The sequence below is a fragment of the Trematomus bernacchii genome, unplaced genomic scaffold, assembly GCF_902827165.1.
Source record: "Trematomus bernacchii unplaced genomic scaffold, fTreBer1.1, whole genome shotgun sequence".
Classification (NCBI taxonomy): domain Eukaryota; kingdom Metazoa; phylum Chordata; class Actinopteri; order Perciformes; family Nototheniidae; genus Trematomus; species Trematomus bernacchii.
In genome coordinates, this window is record NW_022987477.1 from 6,154,016 (window position 1) to 6,180,483 (window position 26,468).

Below are 26,468 nucleotides of genomic sequence, written 5' to 3' on the forward strand. Positions count from 1 at the left end.
GGAGCAGGTGGAAAGTTGGTAGAGACCAAAAACAGAGCCAAAAGAGAATTGAATATTGGACTTAAATTGCCAGGAGGTCAGAAACTTGCCTCCAAATGCTGTTATAGATCTGTATCTGCTGGTGTGTAACTGGTGGCTAACTGGTTGTAACTGTTTTGTTAATCGCTTCTTTCCGTTAAGTCAAGTTGCCGAAAAAACGGTTATTATTAATATTTTGAATAGAAGAGAATAAGTAGTTATATGTAGTCATAATCAGATAGGAATCTCCGTTAAATGTGTGTATAAAAGCCAACTGTACTCTTGAACTCATCTATAATCTGCAGGTTACTTGTTCGATTTAGGGATTGAAAGATGTAGTCTGTAAAGAAAGCCGGAGACGTGAGGTTCCAATGTCTGAAACAGTGGCCCTGCAGGACGTGGCTGATGATGGCTGCAGACAGTTTGGGGATAGAAGACCCTTCAGCATCTTCATGTACGCCAACAAGGAGGCCAGCGGCATCGATACACTGTGGAACCAAAAGGGGAAATCAACATCTGGTGATCGAGACAGATACATCTTAGATTTCAAATCCTTACTTGCAAATCAGAGTGGTCTTGATGGGATGGGTCATAGTGCTGGTTGATGAGCTGCAGAATACTTTCTGTTTCTCTGGATGATAGGAAGCGATTGTCCTCACCCAGATTGATCAAACAACAGCAATTTCCACAAACTTCCACTGATTTTTTTTAGCAGAGGAAGGCAGGAAGTGGGAAGCGAGCAATCTCTTGAACAAGAAACAGAAAGTCACCAATGATTGCTTCAAGAGAACTAAGTGTCAAGGTGGGACAATAATTCTATTTTTAATAAATCAAAAGGCAGAAGAGGAACCGGATTGATTGACTTTGTAAATTAATTTATCCAAGCAGGATTTTCTAAGGTTCAATATATTGCCTTTAACTGAGATTTTTGATCTATAAATAGCTGTGCTAAATATGTGCAAGAGCGCAGGTGACTTTCAGCGAGATTGGCTTTGAAGAAGTTTCACATCTGATCAGGAATGTTCCGGTTTCAAAATATTACTGTGCTATAGTAAACAAGGTTTAAATTAGGTTTTTGCAGCACTTTGCTGATGTGAGGGTTTTTCATGGGATAGTAGCCCCCTGTAGGTCCGCGGGGGCTTCGGGATGATACAAGTCAGTAGAAAGAAAGGACAGGAGGAAATCCTGCTTCCTATTGGGGGAAGCGAGTGGAGATCTGACCACTTTAGGCCCAGCAGTGGTGCAGACACATACCTAGGAAATACCTGTGTTCATTAAACACAAATATGTAGGAGAATCATTACTAAGTTGTATATTATAATGAACATATATAGACTGCAACCTACTAGTGACATGATGTAAAGGTTCTCAGAAAATCAAGAATTGATCATAAAAACTATTAAAATACAATATACTCTTTCCTTTTTGCAATTTGATATCAACTTATAGAGGACAAATTTGTCTCTTTAGCTGCTAAATGCACAAAAATATTTGTGGTTGTTTGATGCCGTGCAGTCAGTTAACCAACATTTATTTGTATTTTATTCTTGCTTATGAGTGGCCCATATGAAAAAAATTAGAAAGACAAAAAGGGTAATAAATCAAAAATAAATGCTATGCTGTTTTCTGAGAGGGTTAAATGTTAGGACATATAGAAGTACACAGAAATGCATCAAATTAGTCGAATACTAAGATTAAACATAAAAGGGGTCAGTACATGAAAACAATAATATTTTGGAAAGCAGAAGTGTTATCGATAATAGATGTACAATTTAATGCAAATCTCCAAGTAATAAATCTCTCTTTCGTCTTTATCATTGTATCATTATTTAGCTCTTGTCATTTTGACCAGCCATTACATTTTATTCTGAAGGGCTGTTTTGAAGTTTAATGAGCCTTCTTGTTGTCAGTGCTCTTGAGCTCTAGACCATGGGTTTACGGGAAGGCATGTGATGAGACTGTTACACAGAATAATGACAGGAAACCTGTTCTCTTGGGGAGTGATTGGGAAAAAGTGCGAAAAATGTCCAGTTAAAAAGTTTTGAATGGAGGTCAAATCATAAATCACACTACTGAAACTTAAGACATCTATTTAAATGATTTTCTTTATTAATCTTAGCAAAATATATGTATCAATGATACAAACTCACACTATGTTTTTCCGTTCTGGATATAACTTGGCAAAGAAAAACCCAATGTAAACAACATGGATTTTTTTTTTTCACATTCACTGCACTTTATCATGGTAGAAAAAAAACTATAAACTCTCAAAGGACAATACAGGTTCATTTCCAAAGTGCCATGCATGGTGAGGGGTTTAGAGGAGTAATGTTTGAACATAAGTTAAATGATACGCAACACAGTCATGTGACACACACTGTAAGGTCCTTTTTGGGAAAACATTGCACCCTATTGGCCCGTGAAAAGTACCATCATGCATTGTGACCAACCGTCTCCTCTTTGTTGCCAATTCGAACTAAAGAGTTAGTGCAACCACCTCTTCAATTCCTGATTCTGCCTGTTGCTAGTATATGTCTTTCTTGAAGTCTCAAAAGAACATCCTCTCTGTGTTGAAGACCCTCAGTTTGGTCATGAAGTTGAAATAAACAAACGCCAGGCAGACCAGCAGGTTCTTCATCAGATAGAGAATGGGCGTGACGAAGCCAAAGAAGGCGATGAGGCCGACGCGCACAAAGAAGAACGGAAAGTCCTGCAGGGCCACTCCTAGTGAGGGGAGCAGCGGGCTGTGGGGCATGACCACGACCCGCAGGCAGGACAGGTAGCTGAAGATGTAGATGGGGAACACCCAGCCTGAGTAATAGACAAGGGGATGCCCCGCCACCCTCACCATCTCCACGGTATCCATCCAGAACATAAAGCTGTCCACGAACACATCCGCACGAGCGTCGCTGGCACACAGGAATCTCAGTGGACCCGTGTATTCGTACGGAGAAATATGGTACGGTGAGGTACTTGCAGATCGTGAGCTCAATCCAGAGATGCTAAACGGTCTCCCGGGGTTACCTTGTATCCCTGGAAGGGTCCCGTTGGCTTCCGATCGGGCCCCTGGTCCGTTCTGGTTCCTGTCATTGCGCTGGCCTGATCCCGGTTGCATGGGATTTTGCCCAGCCTGCCCGGGCACAGCTGGCCCCGGCCCGGCTGGGGTGATAGGCGATACTGGGGTTACCTGTTCCACATGTGTGAGGACAGTCGAGGGGATGTCGGCATCTCTCTCCGTGTCATTAGCTGGGGAGAGAAAGTAAACATAATACAGAGAAAAGCACATTTCCTCAGTTACACCAACTTCTGGCACAGAGCCACAGAAGTTACATTTTATGGATAAATTAACATCCATTTGTTGCATCCAGGCTCCTGTAATGTAGAAAATCGGGATCTAAAGCCCTCTAAAGTGATTTGTGTGATGTGTTCAGAGAGCTTACTCACCATGGCCTGTCAGTCTGCAGTGGCGTATCCTCTCCACAACGTCAATACAGATGAGGGAGAAGAGGACTAGTGACACAGGGAGCTCCGTGAACGTATCATATGTCATGTTATTATTTATCTGAACCTAGGGAAACAGCGGGGAAATCACAGGTTGATCATATAAGAATATTTAATGTGATTACTTCTAATCAATTTAGATCCCATCTCTGCACCAATGCTTTACGTCTACATGTCTGACCTCCTCTTGGTCTGTGGGCTAAATCACTTACAGCGCTGGTATTTCCCTCAGTCAGGACTTCATGCCAACAGGACAGAGAACAAAGCAGACAAGTTGATCATCTTAGCAGAATTGATGGCCCTTGTGTAAAAGACACCAGATAAGCAAATGCCTAAAAGGTCAGCTTGGGCTCTAGAAAGGGCCACATAAAGAAAGCAAATGGGACCTGGGCTGCAGCCAGAGAGGAAGTGAAAAGGTGCCTCATGGACAGATGATATGACAGGGGCAGCTTGGACAGGAAGAGGAACCAAGCTGCTTATCAGTAGCTCCTTATCCATATTCATCCCCTGAGAGGCAAAGCGCTCCTCACAAATCATCACCATTATTCCACTCACAGATGCCCCACACCGTGATTACGCAAATGTCTGGCGAATCACAGCGGTTATTTTTTGATAATAGACACTATATTCCAAAAACAACTACTACTCCTAAAACACATGACACACTACACATCGTGCTGTACCTCAGAGCTGGCGATGAGAAAGGCAAAACAGGGTAATGTGGACAGGATCACATAAACGAGGGCCACAGGCCTCCTGATGCAAAGACAAAGGAGAGGAAAGAAGTAAGGAAGGAAGACAAAGGCAGTTGCAGGACTTGCCAACTCATGATATTAACCAGGCGAGTGCAGTCCAAACCATCAGGTCAGGTTCAGTCAGTTCTGCACTGCTCACCACAACACTGACATCAGGAGAAATGTAGAAACTCACCACTTCTTCCTCCCGATGAGAAACTTCTTCTTGACGAAGACCATGTACTTCATGGGTACCCAGACCAGCAGGGCGGTGGAGGTGACGTAGGCGATGGAGGAGGCCACGATCAGCCAGTAGGCCGTGCTGCCGTCTCGGGGCGGCTGCGCGGACGTTTTGACCTTTGCTACGATGACGGCGAACCTCTGCATGACGATGAAGAGCGGCACGCACAGGCCTGCGAACTGCAGCACCTCGCACAGGGCAAACTTGAGCGTCCTCCCCGAGCCCATGCTGTGGAGCTCAAAAAAAGAAAAAGAAGGGAGGGAGATGGGGGCTGTTGTCGCAGTGAGGCGACCCCTGTCCCTCTGAGGGCTGGTCAGGCCTCGGACCGCTGCATTGTCTGCCCACCACTAGCATGTTCCACACAGCACAGCCCTGCTCTCTGCTCACCAACTGCTTACACTGCACTAGGCTTTGTGTACCATGCTGTGATGGGGATGTGAATGCTCTTCACATACAGATGCCTATGAAATAAAAATCTCGTTTTATCAATCAACTACACAAACTAGATAACCTAAATTAATCTGAGTATCTGAAAAGCATGTAGATTTGCATTATTATACCCTTTATTCTCCAAAACCAGCAAACATAAATGGACTTGACTAACACACACAGAGCAACATCCAAAACACTTGTGACTCTTATATGTATAGATCGCCCTCTAGTGGCAAAGTGTGATAAGTGTACAACAACATATGCAAAACATGACATAACAACATATACAGCAAATTCAGGTAAATGTAAAACAATCTTGTGTCTTTATAATGACAGTGATATTAGTCTTTATTCCCTTGGCTACTGAAAAGTTTCAATAAATAATCCATCTACACACACACATTATCTCACACCGTGACATTTGGATAATAACAATAATCAGAAATGTGCTGTTTACCTACATTACTAATTAATATTATTAGGTATTCTAATTCTAATTTTTAGTATACTTTAAAATAAAGGTCTTATATTTCAATAGTTTTTTTTTTAGTATAATAAAAGTGTGGATTTTAATAAGTGTATTTCTAAAGTTGTGTTGCTTTCATTGGTCACTGTACTTCATCCATCTGTTGCTACACTGTGCAACATGATGTTTTTACTGTTGAATAATCGTTAACACTCATCAAATAAGTCTGCATACAGTCCACTACTTTGATAAGAAGGCCCACTTTGGCAACGCACAAACAAAAATGTTTAATTACATCACCGGAGTATATACACTTAGTATTACAATTTACTTCACTACTGCACATTTATGAAGCAAATATTACTATTATGAAAGGTGTAGGCAGTTGTGAATTATAACAATATGTTGTAGGGGGAAAAGCCTAGTTGCATCACCACCAGATTCAAGTTCATGAATATTTCTACACTGTGGTATTGTACTTTACTTCATACGTTTTTGTTCCTCTCACACTATAACAACAAGAGTCCCTTTCCCACCGGCAGGCCACGCACTTGTTGCAGCACTAGTCCCGCGAGAGAGGGGCGCAGGGATGGATGACCCCGCTGCTCCCCTCCCCACCAGCCCCAGCTGTCAGCTCCCTTCCTGACTTGCCCACCCTGCCCCCGGTACCATGGCGTCCAGCGAGGAGGACGGCACGGTTGAGGAGAAGGAAAACAACAACAAGAGGAGAACGAAAAGCGCCCTCGCTACAGCATGGCTCACTTTCTACAACATCGCCATGACCGCCGGGTACGTGCGTAATAATCCGCCGCCGCCTATTAATAAGAAAAGCCTAGAAGTTAGCCGCTCCCTAAAACACTGTGTTGCTGTTTATAGGACTGAGTCTCTGTGGTCGAAAGTGCCAGTTCAGCTCGCTTAATATAGCGGCTAACAGCAGCAGGGGAAACTTCAGTAAACTGTTTGATAGTTTGACAATACATAGAAATATAAGGGGGATTTGTGCGAGTGTTAGAAAATGAATGAAAGGCGTTTGGTAAAGTGACAGGCTGGGGCTGAAGCCGTGTCCAAATAGGGCTGACTGTCAGCGTCAAGGCCCACAGTGCACCGCAGTTGCAGTGATAAGTATAGCCGGCGCGCGCTGACACTGGAGCTCAGCCCTGGGACACTGAAATGCTCAATGAGCAGATTTTTGAATAACAACATAACATAACATTTGTGAGTTGCAAACAGAAAATGTTTCATCGTGTTTTTAGGGTAAACTAGCAAGGCAAAAAGATGGTACATAATATGTCTCTGCTTAGTGACCTCAGCTTTGTGTATATAACTGAGCTGTCAGATCAGTGTGTTACTTCAGTAAAAGCAGCAATACAACAGTGTAGAAGAAAAATATCTGCACAAAATGATATAGCCCATTTATATCAGGTGTACTAGAAATGTATAGGAAAGTTGAAGAATGCAGAGAAATGGCTCAGTGTCTTTTCACATGCATTAATGAAATCAGGATTTTACTGGTGTATTTGGTTGAGTTGGAGCTGATTTCAACATATTAAAAGGAGTGGATCAGCTGTATTTACATAAACTATTGGATAGCTTGATTTATAATAAAACATTACGTTTTAGTGATTCTTCAATTGTATTGGTGCAAACGAATCCTTATGTGTACAGTTGGCTTTAGTTACCATCATTATCTAACACTTGCAGCATTAATTGTTTATCATCACCATATCTTGTAGTTTTATGTCATTATTCATTATAAAGCTATATGCTTTTAGAACTTCAAGAGTCAAGAGGACATTTTTACATTTAAATCTTATAACATCACTTTACTGATGTAATCATCATACAGACATTAACTGAATACACATACTTACATAACTTACATAATCAAAACACAATGTATAGGCTATGTATCAATTACAGCACTGGCAACAGGGTCAGTTTCTTAGTCATCATATCGAAAATAAAGACACATTTTCAACAATTTCAGCTCCTGAAATGTCAGGATCTTCAAATTCATTTGAAAAAAAAGAGAAAGGAATCAAGAATATATTCAGCAAAAGCAATCATTGCGTTGCGTAAACCTTAACCCTTTAAGTTGTTAATACAATTGATCCTCTTAACAGTTCTTTGAGACATTCTTTCATGGCTATAGTCATTATGGAGCCCAGCTTCAGTTAATTGTATTGTATTTTGCGCAGAGAGGGAGACAGCATGACAATGTGTCTTTTAGAATGTTACACATGATTGCATCTTGGTAGAATTGATACATTATTTATACTAGAAATTATTTCAATAGCAGTCCCAAGAGTTGGCTCCACCAACTCATACAATTTTAGAAATATGTGTTTTCATTAACTCACGCAAGTGCTATCCTTTGAAATCTTGAGTAACTAGCAAGAGCCAAGTGTTGCTAACTCTTTTCCAACAATAAGTAGCTAGCAGCAAATTCGCGAAAAAAGTATAAAAGTTAGCAAACTGACAGCCTGTCCCATTAAACTTCACTCCAAAACCCCACCGCAAAAAAAAAAAAAGTAAACATATTATAGTAAACGTTAACAACAAACGTTGCTAATGTACGTAGACTACTCACGGCTGCCATGCATGGGGAAGACTCCGGTCCGGTGACGCGTATATGTGCACGAGCGCGTACAGGTAGACAGGTAAGGCGGCCGCGGCCGTCCAATCACTTCATTTGGGCCGAATGGCATGATGGGACGGATTTATTATGTTCTGCGTCACTGCTGAAATTGGGTCAAATGGAAACTGATTTAAATGTATTAATATGCTAATATGTCGTATTATACAATTTATTTATTTTTAAGAATTACTTCCGTGGGCTTTCTGTAATGTTTTCTACCATAGGAGATGCACATTTTCTTTTCAAATATCGTTTTTCTTTGACAAAAGTACTAAAATAAGTCAATAATCGCCATCTAGGCTATTGTCAAGGTAGGGCAATTACAAGTTATGAGCTAATATTTGCATCTCTTACTATTGTTGTATCATTTTATGATAAATTGACTGCATTGTCCATTGTTCATTCACACTACTTTGATGATGATGGTGAGACAACTAAACAATATCTTGTTTCTCCTGCTCTTTATTCTCCTATCTGAAGCAATACGATTAAGACTAAACAGTTGACAAATTTAGATAGATGTGTATGTGACATCTATGATAAGGTGCTGTACTTTATGGTTTGTGTTTCAAACATTTGCTGAAAAAATGTTTTATACACAGAGCTGAACAACATGATTTCAATTTGAACCATCATTAAAGCCACTTTACAGAATCTCTTGTATCAATCAAAACAGATCCATCAAACACTTTTTTTTTACATTATGTGTTTTTCTTTCGTTTCTTCAGGTGGCTGGTTTTGGCCATTGCAATGATGCGCTTCTACGTCCAGAAAGGCACAACCAAGGGTCTGTACAGAAGTATAGCAAGGACCCTCAAGTTTTTCCAGACCGTTGCACTAGTTGAGGTAAGCATTTGAGAGCAATAGCTACCCAGTTGTAGCATGAACTGATGAAATACTGTCTTAGAGTCAGAGAAATGGCAACGCTTTTAAAAAAAGATGATAGAGATGAATTGATTATTATGTATCTTGTCTTACAGGTGGGACATTGTGCTATTGGTATGTGAGGATTTTGTTTATGTCTTATTGGTTTAAAAATCACAATTACTTACTGACAACTACTGTAGCTTTAAACTGTTGTTTTTTGTGTCTTTTTTTGCTGCAGGAATTGTGAGGACTTCTGTAATTGTGACCGGGGTGCAAGTGTGTTCACGAATATTCATGATTTGGTTCGTCACCAACAGCATCAGACAGGTGAATATCACGCCACAACACAGAAACATCACACAACACATCTAAAAACTGCAAGAGCTGTGCTTTAGACCCCGTTTACACGAGGACGATACGGGTTGTATCTGCATAGTTTCTCTTGCGTATAGCCCTTTCGTTTACACAAGGCCGTAACAAAACGATAGAAACGGACCCCGCAAACGATAATGGGTCCCAAGGTCCGTTTCTATCGTTTTGTCACGGCCTCGTGTAAACGAAAGGGCTATACGCAAGATAAACTATGCGGATACAACCCGTATCGTCCTTGTGCAAACGGGGTCTTATTGTACTGTTATGTGTTTTGTATTTACCATAATTGCTCATTTGCACGTTATTTTAAGTTACTTTCTCCTTCCTGTGTATATTTGACGTGTTTTTCCTGACGTAAATGAAGATCCAGAGTGAAGAAAGCGTAATTCTATTCCTGGTTGTGTGGACGATGACAGAGATTACCAGATATTCCTACTACACATTCAACCTGCTCCACCACCTGCCGTACTTCATCAAATGGGCCAGGTGGAGATACCATTAGCCGGCTGCCGGGATGAGCTTGAATTGTCATTACTGTGTCAGACATTGTTGTCTAAGCATGTCTAAGCACTGATCTGGAGATTTCACCTCTGGCATGCTTCCCCTCCCTGGGCCTAAGAGCGGCTTTACATCAGGAAGTAGTGCGGCCGTGTGTGTGTATTAGGTATCGCCTGTGTGTTTATTGATTAGCACCTAATTAGGTAGCTGAACTAACTGCTAATAATTGTGCTCTGACAATCAAGGATACAGAAGAGGGTTTATTTTACAAAACAGATTTGAAAATAGAATACAAATAGATAATGGCATACATTTCTTATGTAAAAAAACGTGATTTCTTACGAGAATAGTCATCCAAAAGGTGTAAATCAAAGCCTTAACACACAACTGGTTGTCAGTATAATGCGGTGACGACCAACACATTTCTCAGCTCTAGAGTGACATAATGCCTGTCTACTACTGTATGAAGAGCACTTGTGACGTGGCAGTCTCCCTGCTACAGTAGCTCAGCTGAAATTGGAGACGCTGGCAGGAACGTCAGCTGTACACATTGATAGCTGTCCAACACACGGGCTTGGCATCTTACAGCCGAGAGAGAGGCTGTCTCACTTCATGATAGTGACGTTTACATATCACATCAACTCAAGTCCAAGGTGGGACATCTTGTCTCTGCAGTTTGAAGGTTAAACCCAAACTATGTTTTTTGTCTGCTAGTTCAGCTCGTCATGTGATCAGTCTTGAGCCAGTTACTCTTTTGTTTAGGGGTTTGAAACCTTGTGTACTTAATGCAACTCTCTTCCCTGCCCCCCACCCTTCACGGCTTTCTTTAAGCACGGAGGAGACGCCAGGCCCCGGGAGAGGGGCTCATGTTCAGCTGCTCATGTTTTTAAGACCATCTGTTTTGGTCATGGAATGTTCACCCAACATTTCTCTCACATCCGCCGAGACGCTCCCCCAAGCCTTTGCTGCGGTCCCTACTAAATACAGGACCTCTGTAGCCCTGAGTCATGGCATATATCCTACTACAGAGGCCCTGTGCTGTCACAAAGAGAGGCTGGCACACTTATGCCAAGTGACAGGAAGTAATAGCCGCAAACCAACAAGATGACAGATTGTGAATAGCTTTATGAAGAGCAGCTTTATTCAGTATCTTAGATGATTTTATGACGAATTTGGGAACATGTTTTGTCTTAGTATTCCAAGATTTGTTAACCAAGCTATCTTCCTGCCAAATAACTGATTTGATTTTTTATCACGCAATCGTCCGTATGGAAGCCAAGTAATGAAAAACATACCTCTTAACTTTGTAATCAATCACTTAGTGACAGTTTTCAGACAGCATCTGCAACCTGATCCTGCGGCTTTGCCCACTTCAAAATCTGCCAAATCACATCCCTTTTCACAGAGGAGACCCAGCAACATGTCTAGGTTTGAGTCAGTGGCCATTATCAGTGTTCCAATTAGCTCCAATAGGTAACATTACATTTAAAAAACAGCAGGCAATTAAAAAGTAGAATTAGTCGAGTTGGTTCCCTCAACTCAGAACAATTTTTTATGAGCAAACATGGACGTGATTTTGTTCTTTCTTAAATTATCATTTGCTGTTTGGCTGCCAACTTTGATAGGAACAATGTGTAGATTTATTAGGATTCTTTGGCAGAAATTGAATATTAGTTTGATTGGTTGTAATCTGCAAACTCACAACCAGAGGCCACTAAATCCACTTGTTGGAGTTGTGGGAGTTTTCCAAAAACCCACCAGTGCATTGCATCAGCTTCAAGAAAAGCACAAACTAAAGAAAAGCAACGTGACCCAATTTAGTTGTGTTTGATTACCTGTCAAAAGCAGGTTTATGATAGGAAATGATACAAGAGACAAAACATGACAATTATTGTTGGTTATGCTAACTGTGCATGTGTACAATTAAAAAGAAGATTCTATGGAGCATGCATTGACTGTTGAACTCATTTTTAAAGGTTGCATTTGTTCAAATCTAAGTGTAAATTGTGTGTGTAGAAACCTAGGCATGTGAGTGCTTTAACATCCGTAAACTGTGTGTGTTTGTTGCATTTGTGTAACTGTTTACATCCTTTCCTTCCCAGGTACAACCTCTTCATCGTGCTGTACCCCCTGGGGGTCATCGGGGAACTGATGACCATTTATGCTGCCCTGCCGTTTGTACGCAGATCTGGAATGTACTCCATGAGGCTCCCCAACAAGTATAACGTGTCCTTTGACTACTACTACTGCCTCATCATCGTCATGCTGTCCTACATCCCACGTAAGGAGACTTTCTATTTCCATGTTATGAGAATATATGAAAAGGAGGATGACCCTAGATACTGTAGATGACCTCACTTATTAAGATGTCCTCTGTTGTTTGTTTAAAAACTAGAAGTTGCAGGGAATTTCTTGGGTCACATTTGCCGTCGGGCGACCCCTGACCTATGACAAGAATCCAGGAAGTCACTGCTAGGCTAACTTTTTTCTGGCTATAGCTTTCTTTTTATTCAGCCTACTAACTTTTCGAAAGAGAACAAATAAGCACATCTCCCAAAACCAAGCCCCCGGACTCTGAGGAAAATATTTGTTGTGGCTAAACGGCGGTACTACACTTCCGTATGGGTTGCTGGGCCCGGAAACACTTTTTCCCATTGACTTACATTGGGTAAGAGTGGTCTGTAAATCGTTGGATAATTTTTTTTAAACTAAATAAACTACCCAGTATGAACATTTGTATACTGTAGCCCTTATTAAAAACATTCGGTCCTCAAGTTGTTAAATGTGCTAATAACGTTATTCTGTGAGTTATTTTCCTCTGCATTAACGCGCATCTGAGAGTGGGAGCTCGGGGGCGGGGCTTAAGGGGCAACTCAACTGCGCATGCTCTATGAGCGCACATACGGGTACTTCTGCTCTGACAGCCAGGCATGACGGGTAATCTGTGACGTTTCGCTCTCTCAAAAGTTGGGCCATTTTGTCCTCATGCGCCAATGAGCAGCTCTCATAGGAAAGAACGAGACCCCGCCACCCACGCTGTATCCAGTTCTTATTATACATCCATGCCCAAAACCTGAAACTGACAGGCAGCCATTTTGTTTTACATTTTGTATTGATGCAATAGGCGCTTTCACACCGGAGTACTTTTCCCAGTATAGTTCCGGTATAGTTCGGAAAAGTTGCGTTCACACCAAAAAAATCCGGAACTAGAACTTAGTTCATGAGAACCTTTTCACCCCCTTTTCAGTCCCTGCTAGAGAGCAGCTACTTTCATGGGAGAAAAAAGTTCCCATTTCTGATTGGCTGGGCGGATTGCAAACCACGCCCCGTAAAACTCCCAAAAGGTTTTTTGAAGCCGCCATTTTATTTTCCTCGCATTAGCATTATTAAACCCAGCGCACAAACGGAGAGAGACTAACTTATGGCAACACAAAAGAAAACATGGGAGCGGTGGAGATGAGGTGTCGGCGTTTCTGGCGATTTACTCGGAAGGCTTCAGAAGCCAGTCCCCAACTCCGGGGACTTCGGGTGGCAGTATACGCCGTGAAGTTGTTTGCGGCCTGCCAGTAAACCCAAAGCAGAAGAAGAAGAAGTGACGTCAGCGGCTTCATAATTTCAAGCCACCAGGAAGTGCGCCGGACACTGTGCCCAACATTTGTTGTGTCCAAACGGCGGTACTGCAACTTCCGTATCAGTCCGTGACGTCACCCCGGCCCAAAACAACTTTTTCCCATTGACTAACATGGGGAAAGAGATGTCTGTAAATCAGCGGATCATTTTTACTGGTAAATAAACTACCCAGTATGAACTATTGTATAGCCCTTATTATAATCGTTAAGTCCTTAAAGTTGTAAAATGCACTAAAAGCCGAATCTAGATTTATTTTCTCTCTCCATTCATTCTAGTGAGCCGAGAGTGGGAGCTCGGGGGGCGGGGCTTAAGGGGCAACTCAACTGCGCATGCTCTAGCCAGGCGTGACGGGTAATCTGTGACGTTTCGCTCTCTCAAAAGTTGGGCCATTTTGCCTTCATGCGCCAATGAGCAGCTCTCATAGGAAAGAACGATGTTTTCACTACTCAGTTTGTCAACTATGTTTCGGACAAACTTGATGTCATTACAATCATTTGATTAACAGGTTAACATCACATTTGAACATATAATTTAATTAAAATCATTAAACAATTGTAAACCATAACAATGTACGTAACATTGTTGATGGTCAATTAATATACTCATGTGCACATATACATATAATATTGTAAAAAGTTAGAGGACAATCACCACAGTGTGTTCAAAATGTCTGCCAAAGAGGAACATGGGCTGAAGTCGAATAGTCCATTTAGCTTAGGAACCTTCCTAACGGAGTGAAATTACCCGGAAGTCCCTCAGTGGCAGCCATGATAAGTGCCGTTCGAATTCTCTAGATGATAGGAAAGGAGGTTTCAAACTTCCTTTATAACCTCCTTTAGCTTAGGAACCACTGGACCTCCCTAACCGAAAGGAGAGGAGAAAATTGGCCGTTCACGGAAACAACCGATTATGACCGAGAAATGATATCATGAAAGTTACGGTGCTTATTAAGCATTTTAAAACGTATGTGGTAAGTTGCCAAAGTGCTTTGTTTTGAACGTTCATCAGTATTATAATCAAAAAGAGAAATATGAACGTTAGTTTTTACTGAAATTATCAAATAAAGTCAACATTTCACAGTCTTTACAGAGCTGTGTGGGGGTTGTTCAACTTTTAAAAGATGTTTGAATAATAGTTGTTATTTACTTTAATGGTTTTTATTCATTATTTTGAAACCAAGACACCCTTAACTGAAAAACGGACATAGCAAAAACTGTCAATTTAAGAACATCTTGACACATTTCAAGCTAAATGAAGCATAGGATGCACATAATGTTTGTGTGATATTATAACATGCTTTCCAATAATAGGCAAAATATGATATTTTTGAAGAAAATAGTTAGAATAAATATAATTATCATCAATGGACATGGAATGTACCCTAAATTGTAGAATGAGTCAATTACATTCAATCAAGGACAACACCAATGCAAGACATATAACTTTTTTAAAGTTGATAATGAACGAGTTTTCGAAATGCATACATTTTGCAGATCAAATATACAATATTCAGTTTTACATGACTTATAAAGGTTTCTTGCTCTCCTGCTTTTTTATTTAAAATGTGGATGTAGTGAGCTTTGAGACAGCTGACTACCTTTGCCTATAGCATAAAGAACAGTTAACAGAACATTTTCATTGTCCCCACAGTGTTCCCTCAGCTCTTCTTCCACATGCTGCGGCAGAGGAGAAGGGTGCTTCACGGGGAGGTCATAGTGGAGAAAGACGACTAGACAAGCCACCACCTCACGCCTTCGTTTGAGCCAGCCTGCCTCCACCATCACCCCTCACCTCCCCCACTTCATCTTTAGCCCCATCGGCCGTTACATTCTCCACCGCACGGGACCGGAAGAGCCGCACGGACGACGAAGAAAGGAGTTCACCAGTACTGAGCAACAATAACTGATCCTAAGTCTTTACAGGATTAATTCCTATCTGAATGGTAATATTGGAAACATGTTTACAGTCCCAGTGTTTTCTTGAGACTCAGCACAGAGTCCTTTACTGCACCTTGTTGCACTGAAACACGAGTCACAACACCTCCCGAAGGAGAAAAAGAGGAAAGAGAGGCTTCCAGGGAAATGTGAATTGAAACATGTGAGGAAGATTGTAAGTTGTGTCTCCCGAGTTGTCCAAACATCAACCCCAAAAGCAACCCAATTGGCAGTTCCATTATTTTTTTAAGTGTATTCCACTACCGAGATTTTGTACAAAGCAAAGATAAAAAAAGAGGAAATAATTCTATCATACCTCAACAATAAATCTACATTTAGACAATATGCTGCTTCTTTGTGAATGTTGTAAATGATGCAATGTGAAATGAGCGGTTAATAGTAAACATATTTCTTAAATTATTCACATACTGTATCACTTAGAGCAAGCACAGCTCAAACTTAACATTTTGTCAGCTTGGCTCCTGCATTCTTCTGTGTTGCTTTGATGTTTACTATGTCAAATTCATTTACAAGAGTGCATCTTAAACACATTTGAAGTCTTCAAAAAGTAGTTTTCTATAGACAGCTGTAGGTGAGAGTACAATTCAGATTTTTGTGAGCACTTTCAGTCTTCAGTCGCTGTTGTGTTTGTTTTTTAACATAAGGAATCCAATGTCCGTGTTGATAAAGGTAGTTAGTTCCCTCCTATTTAAGGTGCTATTGTAACATCATTTCAATCTTCTGTGCAGCTTAAGGAGTGACTGTGATTGGAGTTGACCTAAAGCAGGAAAACAGGATGTGAAATGATTGAGAGGAAATGTTGCATAGCCCAAGGTTATCTACGAAAATCGACTTTTCTGCTTATAATCTGGGTTAGGGAGGAGAGGAACAATAAAAGTCAATGTCACAAAAATCACTGGGAAAGTTATTTTTCAAACAATAGAAATGTGAAAATACCTTCTTTTGTGCAAAATGAATAAACAAAGTTCTACAATACTGTGGAGAGTTTTGTGATGACCTTCACACTTATGCAGACAGATAAGCCATCTGACACCAGATCAGTTTACCTGGATCTGCATAAAAATGTAGAAAAAAAGCCAACAAATACAAACACCTTGTGGGTTTTTACATATTTATTTGAGTGTTTCCTTCATTTTTCGTAGTGTTGTTAAACTCAAGTGTTTTTCTTCACGGGAAACTACCTGAGTGCATAAAATGGCACATTTTATATTTGTAGGTAGGATCCACAGATTCATATTCATTAGCATATGTACGTCTGTAATAGTGAAAAATAAATCTCATAACCACAAAATACTGTATCATATTAAACTGTAAATGTGCAGTCTTGAACTAAAACAAGCTGATTTTGACATATTTCTGTATTAATGTGTAAATGCTTACTTTGATTCTACTCATATAAAGGAAAATGCTATATAGACATTCATGAGGGGAGATAAACGGTTCCTCAAAGATAGCATATCAGCGACATTTCATGTTTTTTGCACATCATTTTGCACCTTTTCATTTTAAGACTATTACAGTACATGTTATGAAAAGTACTACGATAAGTCCACTTGGCTTCATAGAATGAATAACTTCCTACAAAACTTGCATAATGAAATATACATTCAGATATTCACGTAGAATACAGTTTTATAAAATGTATTTAAAATAACCATAAAAATATTTATATATATAAATCAGTTGGTGATTTGGTACTTTAAAAAATAAAAGTCCTCCTTCTGTGATTGCCCTGCTGTATTGCACTTGCTGGTAATGTTGGACTGTGTTCACTTTGGAGGAGAAAGGCATCTCTTCCCCATGAAAGAGACGTTCTCTACTGCAGCGCTGGGCTTATTTCAAAATTGTCCCTTTTCTCTCTCCGTACGGACTCTCCATGTATTGTGCTGGTGGACCAGTGCCACATGGGGGAAGTCTAGCTGCTCACTGCAAGCTCCCTTCCAAGAAATCGCTACGATTCAGGCAAACTCGCTGCAAAAAAAGATCAAGACAGATATTAGGACAGCTCGACTTTTGGACATTTGGAAAGGAAAAGAAGAGAAAAACTGACGTACTGGTATCCATTTCCTTCTCACAGATGTAGCTTATGAGATCTTCACAGAAGAAATCATTCCACAGCCCTTCATGGATGAGCCCTGCGCAGTCTTCTCCCATTTCATGCCCGTGGCCCCAGTCATCAGGCTGACCGGGCTTCCACCTCCTGCAGGCAAACAAGAGGGGGCGATCAAACATTAGACACACAGGGTTTTTTCTAAGGGAATGGTGGAAAACTACAGCGGTGAGAGAGAGACAAACTGCAGCAGGAATTGAAGTTGAATCATCTGATTTGTTTGAGGTTAATGAAGCTTCTATCCAAAGGTGCATATGTTATATAATACTGGTTTGATACATTCCATAATGGTGTCTATATCCTTTTTTTGCAGTTGCAGAGAATGTTTTTCCTTTCGTTGCAAGAGAGTGAACTGGTCTGATCTGACCACCCTGACAAATAAAAGTTTATTGAATGTGAGAGTATTTGTTTTGTTTAACTGGGCAACAGGAATATAGCAGTGGAGCTTTGCATTTCAAAGCAATCAAAAAACATCAGAAAGTTCAAGACTTTGCATGTTTTTATAGTGTTGTTTCATGTAAGTGAAAACCTACGGCTTGTTATTATTATTGGAAAGCAGCTCTGAAACAGAATACCCATCTGAGGAACAACACCTAATTTAACCTGTTAAGCCCTGAGCCTGTTTTCCAGGTCTCAGGCTCGAAAATGACATTCCTAGAACAAATGACTATAACTTCACTTATAAAAGGGGTAAATTAATAATCTTTTTTCTCAAAGCAATGATAAACCTGTGAGTTGGATTGAGAACAGTCAGAATCAATATAGATTCTTTTTATTTTAAAGTAAATTCAGGTTGAACATAGTAAAAAAACGTAAATTATAGTGTCCGTCCAAAAAAAACAACATTACTTATAGTGAAAACCACCCTTGAATGATGGGATAATAGACTACAAGCTTTAGGAATCCAAACTATAACATATAATAAGTACCCTTTATCAAGATTGATGCAAAACAATTGACATTTTACCTTTTTAGAGAGATTTAGAAGAAAAAAAAACACTTCTGGGGTCATTTGGGTGGATTTTCCATATCTCCGGCCCCACTTGGTCGATTTTGATGATTGACATCTCTTTTTAACCGTTAGAGCCAATAGAATAGAGGGGAAGTTCCTAAATCCACCTATACGTTACCAAATAAGGAGTGAGAGTAATGCGTAGCCAGAATACCCAAAACAGGAAGCTGTCATACACTCTGGTAGCTATCATAGCAGCTAATATGAAAACTCTGTTTTTGACATAAAAATGGAATGATGGATTATCAGTAATCATTTCAAAGTGACAGACACATTGGATTAACCTTCAGCCGCGTCTTTCTCGTTGTAATGCCATTGAACACAACTTTTGATCAGAAACAGCAAAAGGTAAGACAAATTTCCCGATTTTGCTTCATAAAGCTACGTCGTGTGTTGTCTGGGTTTGTTTCCCATGTCGCGAGTTCTGACGCTTTTTGTGAGACTTGTGTTTTGTTTCGGTAAAAATGGTTCGTATCGTCAGTTAGCTGAGTTTCTTCCCGTTAAGTGAGTATGACACATTCCTAGTTTATTAAATGTTAAGAAGCCCTGAGACACAGTTTCGTGAAAAAAAAGCTGGCGAGGGCTATGGGGCTTAACACAGGATAAAAGGTTCCCTATGGTGGTATTTCCTGATTTCATACTGACGTGAAAGCAGGTTCAGTCCCGTCCAGCCAGCGCCAAACGGTCTCCTCCTCCCTGTCCGTCAGACCCATCCAGAAGTAGCCTTTTCCAAAGGTCTGCTTCTTCAGCCATTTCTGAGATCACACGAGGACATCAAGACTGAGATATAACCTCACATATTACAGAACAAGGACAACATTTGATTCCAGTGCATAATGATTTTAGCTGATTTCATTCTTAAAGTGCTAAAGAGAGAATCATGATTAATCACCTGTTCCTCCACATCGTTGATGATCAACAATGAAGCAGAAGATGATTGACAGGTCGCCTTTGCATCGTCGAAACTGTGCAGGTCTTTGGAAAAGAAGTAGCACTTGCCTCTGTAGTGTGCCCACTCAGAAGGGCATCCTGTAAAACATAAAGTCACAAACAACCATATTATTATCAACAAGGTTAGATCAAATTGGTATACCTCCAACATTTTGATTATTAAATAGTTGAGATGTTGGGAAATTATAGGAAACATTGAAGCTTATAAGATGTAAAGTTTTACCTGGGGCCCAAAGAGTAGGAGCTACTGCCTCATCCTGCAGAGACACAGGGCCCATAGGAATTGATGGAGCCCGGATTGGGACCCCTTGTTGTCCCGGTTGTCCTGGGGGTCCCGGAGGCCCCACTGGCCCAAGCAGTCCCCTTGGACCCGGCTCACCAGCTGACCCCATTGCCCCTCTGATACCCGGGGGGCCCTGTGCCCCCTGAGGACCAGGCTGTCCGTCTCTTCCAGGCAGACCGTTAGCACCCGGCTCTCCTTTAGTCCCAGGAGGTCCGGCCCTGCCTCCTGACCCTCGGGAGCCCTTTGACCCGGGATTGCCGGGTACGCCTGGCATGCCTTTTAACCCTGGTAGACCTGGTGATCCTGGGATACCCTGCTCTCCTCTGGGTCCTCGTATCCCCGGACCACCCTTTTCACCTTTTTCTCCCTTCTGGCCAGGCTGACCAGCTGATCCCTGGGGTCCTTTGTCCCCTCTCGAACCTCTGGGACCAGGAGGGCCTGCAAATAAGATTCACGATTTAAAATGTTTTCCAAAAAAGAAGGGTAGTGTCACATTTTGCAATGAGCGCTTACTTATGTTTTGCTAGGATTTAGATTAATACTATGGCTGCAGTTTATTTTACATATAGTCTTAACACATTGGATTTAGTCCAGATTAAACCAACATCATATACCAAGTTAATGAATGAATTTTGCCGGAAATGCTAGTAGCTGGATTTTATTACATATAGACATAGCCATGCTAGCTGTTTTCCCATTTCCAGTGATTGCTATAATCTAAGATAACCAGCTGCTGCCTGTAGCTTTATTTTTATTGTAAAACATTAGAGTGAATTTGATTTTCCTCATCAAATTCCTTGCAAGAATGCTAATAAGGTCCCAAAATATCAAGTTCTTTGACTTTCAAAATAACTATTTAATTAGTACAACACCTTCCTTACCCTTTAAAATGGTGAAGTTGGTTATTAGCTGTGAGTGCTTGTTGTCAACCAGCTTCATCTCCTCCATGACAATAGAGAGGTTGGTGACCTCCTTGTCCATACGCGCTCCCAGCTCTTCCTGCTGAGACCTCAGACTGGACGCATCTGTCCTCACGTCCGCCACGCTGTTGTTGAGGTTCACCAAGAAGTCCGAGTGGCGGCCGACGGTCTCGGAACAAGTGCGCAGGTCGTTCAGGTTGAGGTTGATGGCGCCCAGGAGCTGCGTGGTGAAGCTGATGTTGCCGGTCACACGGTCCATACTCTGCTCGGACTCATCCAGCCGCACTTCCAGCCGGTCAAACTTGGTGGATGTAAAGTTACTGAAGTCCCTCTGCCGGTCCAACACCTCCCTGAGGGTCTGGTCGTGGACATCAGCCAGGCTGCTGGTGTTCTGGATCTGGTTGGCCACCGAAGCCAGCTGTGATCCCACCTCCTCCAGGCTGTCGTTGTTGGCTTTTGCAAGAGTTGAGGTGTTGCTGGCCATGACCTGGAGGTTTTCCACCTTACCACGGAGCCACTCAGTGTCCGAACGCGTCTGTCTGGCCGTTTGCTCCAGGCTCTGAAAGTCATTACGCATTTTCTGTATGGCCTGGGTAGTGTCTTCCACTGAGCGTTGCAGTACAGCGATGAGGTCTCTCTGCTGGGCCTGGGTGAAGTTGAGGCCGCTGATGCTGAGCAGGGCCTGGTCCTGAAGTTTCACCTGCTGCTGGAGTTCTCTCTGAAGTCGCGTGGTGTCGTCCTGCAGGCCTCCAATGGCGCCACCGTGAGATTGCAGCGTGCCATTTACAGAGTGCAAGGTGGCTGTGTTGCTATCCAGCGATCCCTGAATGGAGCCCTGGCTGTTTTGGATGTCTGAGCCAATGTTCTGCAGCTGACTCAGCTTAACTTGATCGCTGTGGATGCGTTCCTCCACCGCAGACAGCTGCCTCTGGAGAGACCAGATGTTGTTCTTGAAAGCCTGGATCTCTGTGGTGGTATTCTCCGACTTCGCCCCTGCTTGATCATCTGACGAGGGAGATGAGTGCCAGAAGTTACAAAAGACTGTTCAGCTTCTCACTTCTCTTTTATTACAGCTTAACCGCAGATACATGGAACTTACCTAGCTTTTTCAAATCAGTCTCGACAGCAATTATCTTTCCTCCATAGTTAGCGATACCTTCGGACACAGTGTCAACTCTTTGCACCACTGGAAGGAAAACAGAACAGGTAGGACAAAGGTTAGTGTCAGGCTCATCACAGGCTCCATCTTTATTAGCAGACAAGAAATGCCCGCAACCACAGACATCATATATAAAAGGGATCAGAGAGGAAACCACTAAAAGATACTGAAAGATGTCTTGTAGGCATGCAATAACGCTGCACTCGATTAATGTAATCTCATGGGTTAGGCCAGATTTAGAGTGTGACAGGAGGTGGGCAGACGTAGTAAAAGGGGAATATGGAGTTCATTGTAATTTCGGGTGATGGACAGAAAAGGTAGGCACTGTGAAAGAGACAGGAGGAGGGAAGAGGAAACATTCATTCAGCAAAGATGGAGTGGGTGGTCAATGACAGACTCCGAAGCTGGAGGTTGCATGGGGAGACACTGGCGAGGGCCCTAAGGGACAGGAAGTGACCTAGTGGGGGTCTTCAGTAAACAGGCGGATCAAAGACAGCCCAGAGGAGACAGACGCTGTGGCAGAGAGGCTCTTCACGCCCCCACAGGCGACACCAGCGTTCATTTCCTCTGGAATGTGTCTGGGATTCCGGGGAATAAGCCCAATTCTACCACCAGCCTGGCCAGGGGGACACATCCTTTAACTGGGGACGGCATGGGCTCCTCCGTTGGGAAGCAGCATCCCCGTCCCCAGACAACAGTTCAGTCATGGGGCTTTCAGATCACAACATGAGCCTGTTCAAATCCATCCATCCCTCTAAATAAGGACACAGGTTGATAATTTTGTCCATGGCCCGATAAGCAGTAATAATGTCTTTAATCTCGTGGTATCATATCCCATGTATGTTGAACCTTAAGCACTAAGTTTCACATATTGTGGAATACATGTATGTTTACAGTATGTGTTTTCTTGCCGAGTCAGATTAAAAGATTAATATCACTCATGTTTGTCTGCTAAGCATGAAGCTAACTCCAGCTAGCTTAGCTTAGCAAAAAGACTGAAAGCTGCTAGCCTGGTTGTGTAAAAATGTAACAAAGTCCTCCAACAAGCACATGTCAATTCCATAATTAACATGTTTTACTGTATAACGTTTGTTTAGGTGAAAGTCAAATAAGTTAAAAAACAATACTGGTCTTGCGGTGATGGTAGCCATATTGTGTTACGTGTTATCTTTGCAGAGACCCAGGCTAGCAGTTTCCCCCCTTTTCCAGTCTTAAAGCTAGCAAACAGTCTTTTGGCTCTCTCTAGTTTTATCATACTCATATGACTGTGGTATTGACCTCGAATAACTAGAAAGCAAATAAGTGTACTTTTCTAAATGTCAAACAATTCCTTAAAATACAAGACTTCAAGTAAAGAAGATATTTTACTGTTATGGAAAAAGTGCTGCCTGAGTAAATAGACACTGAGATGTTTGGGAAACTTCAAAATGGTCAAGGCTGTTTTTTGTCTTTCGTCTTCAACCTTTTAGACATCTTAGAAACAGACCTACAGTTGCCTCATGGAACATATAAACAGATTAAAAACCATATAGACCTTTAAAAACATCCTCGTATTTCAAAATAAGTGGTCAAAATGGTCTGTTGGACAGGAAATGTTCCACACATCAGGCTAAATGGGACACGTTTCCAGACACAGAACGTACAGTTCAGCATTACAGAGCACAAAAGACACTTTTGAGTGCACTTCCACAGGCAGAACCATACAGTATGGCACATTGTTTCCTTTACCGACACTCTCATGTTCACTGCAGGAGCAGCAGCAGACTTCCACATTTAGACTGGGCCGTTTCCACATGTTCTGTTTGTGTAGGCTTACTGTCCTCCAAGGAGACTCATTGCATCACACTATGACAAAATTAACCATAAAATACACATGCAAAGAAGTTATAAATGCAACAGGGCTTCAGAGGAAAGCAATATTTTGAAAGAAACCCAAGAGGTCTTAAAACTGTCCGGGTAGCCTTGTAAAAGTCAGCTTCCTTATACATTTAAAGTCAGAAATAGTAACAATTATTGTAATGGTCACTCTTAAATAATCAATTAATTATTTAAGGACAGCAGCTGAGGAGTGTCGACTTTTATTTTATTGATATTGCCAGTCATGCTATAAAGAGGCTACTTGTGGTGATTGTAGCTGCTGAATAAAAGGTAATAAAAAAGCCGGTACTGTAGTATATTTGTCTTAGTATATGGGTAAACCCTAGGGACACGTTGCATTTGTCCAGAAAGACGGATTAAAGAGATATTCAATGAGGGATTACATTGAAAAAGTGTCACAGCAGCTAGCCTGGAGGTGAAGTCAAAACGTACATAGGCGACCATAAAAGAGCGTGCATGTAATGGGACTACATACAGGAAATGACATATACAAAAAATTCATGGTGAGGTAGCATGTTGTTTTACTTTTGTAATAAAAACCATTGAAGTGTTTTATTGTGACATAAAGTATTAAGGTAAAAGTAGCAAAAGTAGAGGAGAGCCCAAAACTGACTCAGCTACACAGCAACTAAAGTCTGCTAACATTAGCCACCCAAGCTAATGGTCACAGCAGACCAAGTAATGCTGAAGTAGGAAAATTGAGTTTATATTTAAAAACCAGTTGGTGTTCCAGAATAAAAGCACATTCATGCAGGGAGGGAGGTAAAATGCCAGGTCATGTCCTCCTCCAGTCTCTTTTCTTACTGTCTTAGAGGAAAATTAATGGGACTTGAATCCTCTAGAGTCCAGAGAATGACCTCACACTGCTTTTGGTCGTGTCAATCAAGAGACCACGCCGCAGGAGAGAGGACAGGGGTCACTGAATCCCTGCCAAACCTTTAAGGTTAAATTGCATCAAAACAAAAGAGTCACATTGAGGATGTTGGCGTGGGTCAGTGATGGAGGACAGAGAGAGGCACATATGTTAAGTGCATAGAGTGCTCAGGGTCTCACTGCATAACCATCTGGAGCTGGGAGGGTGTTTAGCCTGAGCTGTGGTTCCCTTGACAGAGCGGGGCTTCAGTGCCAGTAAAAACCCAATTTCAGTGGGTTCTGCTGGAGTTGCACTGAGTTCACTCACTGCTCATATGGGATCAATTAGGCCTGCATGAAAACATGCACCATGGAACAAGAAGGACCGACTGAGCTCAGAGAGTAAGGGGACATCATTGTTGATGCAGTTAAAACCCTCAGCTAACCCCTGAACATGTTAACTTTCACATCCCGAAAATAAGTAGGGGATAAAAGCAGTCGCATATTGGAGTGTTTAGCACAATTATAGCATTCAGAGTTCAATTCTCAGAAAAGACGGCGGGACCGTTTCTCGACCTGAAAAAATGTTTAAAAAAGCGAACCAGGAAGTTCAGCTCCTGAGACCCTCCCTGCTGGAGTGAGCTTTGCGGGTGTTGGTAAAATAAACTGAGAGAATGTTGTAGGGTGGAGACAGACCGGCTCAAGCACAGGAAAAGGGGACATGGTAGGGGCTTTAAGGGGCTTTTACCCCAAATTGCCAAGCAAATAGCCTTTTCAGGCTCCAACTTAATACAACGGATGTGAATGAAATTGCCTTTCCTTTTTACTGTAAACAGTTTTCCCTGGATCTACAGTACTTTCTACTTAATATAAAGTCTCTATAAAAATGTTAGTTTGTGATGTCTGTTGAAAGTCTTTCCACAGATGTATTGAAAACACAATTTCGTTCAACTCCATTGCATTGAGCAACCAGCAAACAGATATCCCAGAACGTTGACAAAAACTGCAAAGAAACTATGGTATCTTCATGGATACATAATTATTCACATTCAGACATTTGTCAACATTAGGGAAAATACTCTTACTGTCTTTATTGCTAAGAGTTAGATTTGATTATCAATACGATTTCATGCCTGTAGGCTAAATAGGAAGCCATTCCCAGTAGATAGTTAGCTTAGTTTAGCAAAAATACTTAAATGGGGGGAAACGGCTAGCCTGACTTTGTACAAAGGTAAGGGGTTTTGAACGGCACTATTGGATTATGTAACCTTAAGACAGAGCTGATTCCCTCTGCTCCCAATCTTTATGCTAAGCTAAGCTAGCCAGCTGCTGGTTGTAGATATCTATTTAACAGACATATAGAGAATGCCAATAAGTGTATCTAACAAAAGGCATTATATTTATTTTACTTCTGGATTCTTTCTTATAGGTGTTGCGGTCTTCTCCTCATATTTTCCATTACTAATCGATTGCCATGAAATAATGACAAAGGAACATTGCGAAAGAACATTCATGTAATGCTTGGTCACATGATTGAAGAACTCTTTCTTTCACACAAACACACACAAGCTCTCAGTGTTCTCATACAGTCATTACACACTCAGTAATGCTCTTATTCTTTTGGTAGAACAAAGACAAACCAAACAATAATATGTTTGGGCCCCGCTCTCTCAGCACACTGTAAGCAAATAATTTTATAAAACAAAATGCATCATTGAAGTGATGTTTAGAAAAGTCATTCTGTAATTGTACCCAGCAGGTCACAGTGACAGAGTGTATGGGGCCTTCTTACCTTTATATCCAAGCACAGCCACAGCGATGGTGAGGAGGGTACACAGCACATAGAGCAGAGCTATGGAGGTCTTCAGCGCCCAATCATTCTTACACTTGGTGCACTGGGTGCCCTCCTGGATCCCTGAATACAAAAAGAAGACATCATCATATAATACAT

The 26,468-nt window shown here is 41.6% G+C and overlaps 3 protein-coding genes across 5 annotated transcripts in view; 1 reads left to right on the plus strand and 2 right to left on the minus strand.

Moving 5' to 3' along the window:
* Positions 1–2,105: 2,105 nt before the first annotated feature.
* Positions 2,106–8,064, minus strand: LOC117497112 (transmembrane protein 236-like). The gene is made up of 5 exons (XM_034149008.1): positions 7,983–8,064; positions 4,450–4,722; positions 4,203–4,275; positions 3,463–3,586; positions 2,106–3,264 (listed from the first exon to the last, which is right to left on the minus strand). Exons 2-5 carry the CDS (start codon positions 4,719–4,721, stop codon positions 2,567–2,569), a joined length of 1,167 nt encoding a protein of 388 aa, XP_034004899.1. The 5' UTR covers position 4,722; positions 7,983–8,064; the 3' UTR covers positions 2,106–2,566.
* On the plus strand, positions 4,949–16,262 carry hacd1 (3-hydroxyacyl-CoA dehydratase 1). Of its 3 annotated transcripts, none has more exons than XM_034149029.1 (7): positions 4,949–8,044; positions 8,759–8,876; positions 9,011–9,029; positions 9,136–9,224; positions 9,634–9,755; positions 11,870–12,048; positions 15,048–16,262. In XM_034149029.1, the coding sequence occupies exons 1-7, from the start codon at positions 8,025–8,027 to the stop codon at positions 15,128–15,130; spliced, it is 630 nt and encodes a 209-aa protein (XP_034004920.1). In that variant the 5' UTR covers positions 4,949–8,024; the 3' UTR covers positions 15,131–16,262. The 3 variants fall into 3 exon arrangements, with proteins under 3 accessions (XP_034004920.1, XP_034004912.1, XP_034004928.1); XM_034149021.1 differs by having other exon boundaries at positions 4,949–6,181; XM_034149037.1 differs by lacking the exon at positions 4,949–8,044 and adding an exon at positions 8,281–8,341.
* A 188-nt stretch (positions 16,263–16,450) lies between these two features.
* The window catches only part of LOC117497103 (collectin-12-like), a 36,432-nt gene continuing 26,414 nt past the window's right edge, over positions 16,451–26,468 (minus strand). Inside the window, exons 4-11 of the mRNA XM_034148995.1 lie at positions 26,310–26,432; positions 21,728–21,814; positions 20,590–21,633; positions 19,649–20,146; positions 19,367–19,503; positions 19,120–19,229; positions 17,407–17,552; positions 16,451–17,323 (exon numbers count right to left, since the gene is read on the minus strand). Of these exons, the coding sequence (XP_034004886.1) occupies positions 17,304–17,323; positions 17,407–17,552; positions 19,120–19,229; positions 19,367–19,503; positions 19,649–20,146; positions 20,590–21,633; positions 21,728–21,814; positions 26,310–26,432 (2,165 nt within the window). The 3' untranslated portion in view covers positions 16,451–17,303. The remainder of the gene's footprint in view (positions 17,324–17,406; positions 17,553–19,119; positions 19,230–19,366; positions 19,504–19,648; positions 20,147–20,589; positions 21,634–21,727; positions 21,815–26,309; positions 26,433–26,468) is intronic.

Excerpts from the sequence above, each read along its gene's own strand:
- hacd1 (XM_034149021.1), top strand. The coding sequence starts at position 6,063 with ATGGCGTCCAGCGAGGAGGACGGCACGGTTGAGGAGAAGGAAAACAAC. Across the intron at positions 9,225-9,633 it reads TCACCAACAGCATCAGACAG|ATCCAGAGTGAAGAAAGCGT; the intron begins GTGAATATCACG and ends ACGTAAATGAAG. Across the intron at positions 9,756-11,869 it reads TACTTCATCAAATGGGCCAG|GTACAACCTCTTCATCGTGC; the intron begins GTGGAGATACCA and ends TTTCCTTCCCAG.
- LOC117497112 (XM_034149008.1), bottom strand. The coding sequence starts at position 4,721 with ATGGGCTCGGGGAGGACGCTCAAGTTTGCCCTGTGCGAGGTGCTGCAG. Across the intron at positions 4,276-4,449 it reads CTCATCGGGAGGAAGAAGTG|GAGGCCTGTGGCCCTCGTTT; the intron begins GTGAGTTTCTAC and ends TCTTTGCATCAG. Across the intron at positions 3,265-3,462 it reads CTGCAGACTGACAGGCCATG|CTAATGACACGGAGAGAGAT; the intron begins GTGAGTAAGCTC and ends TTCTCTCCCCAG.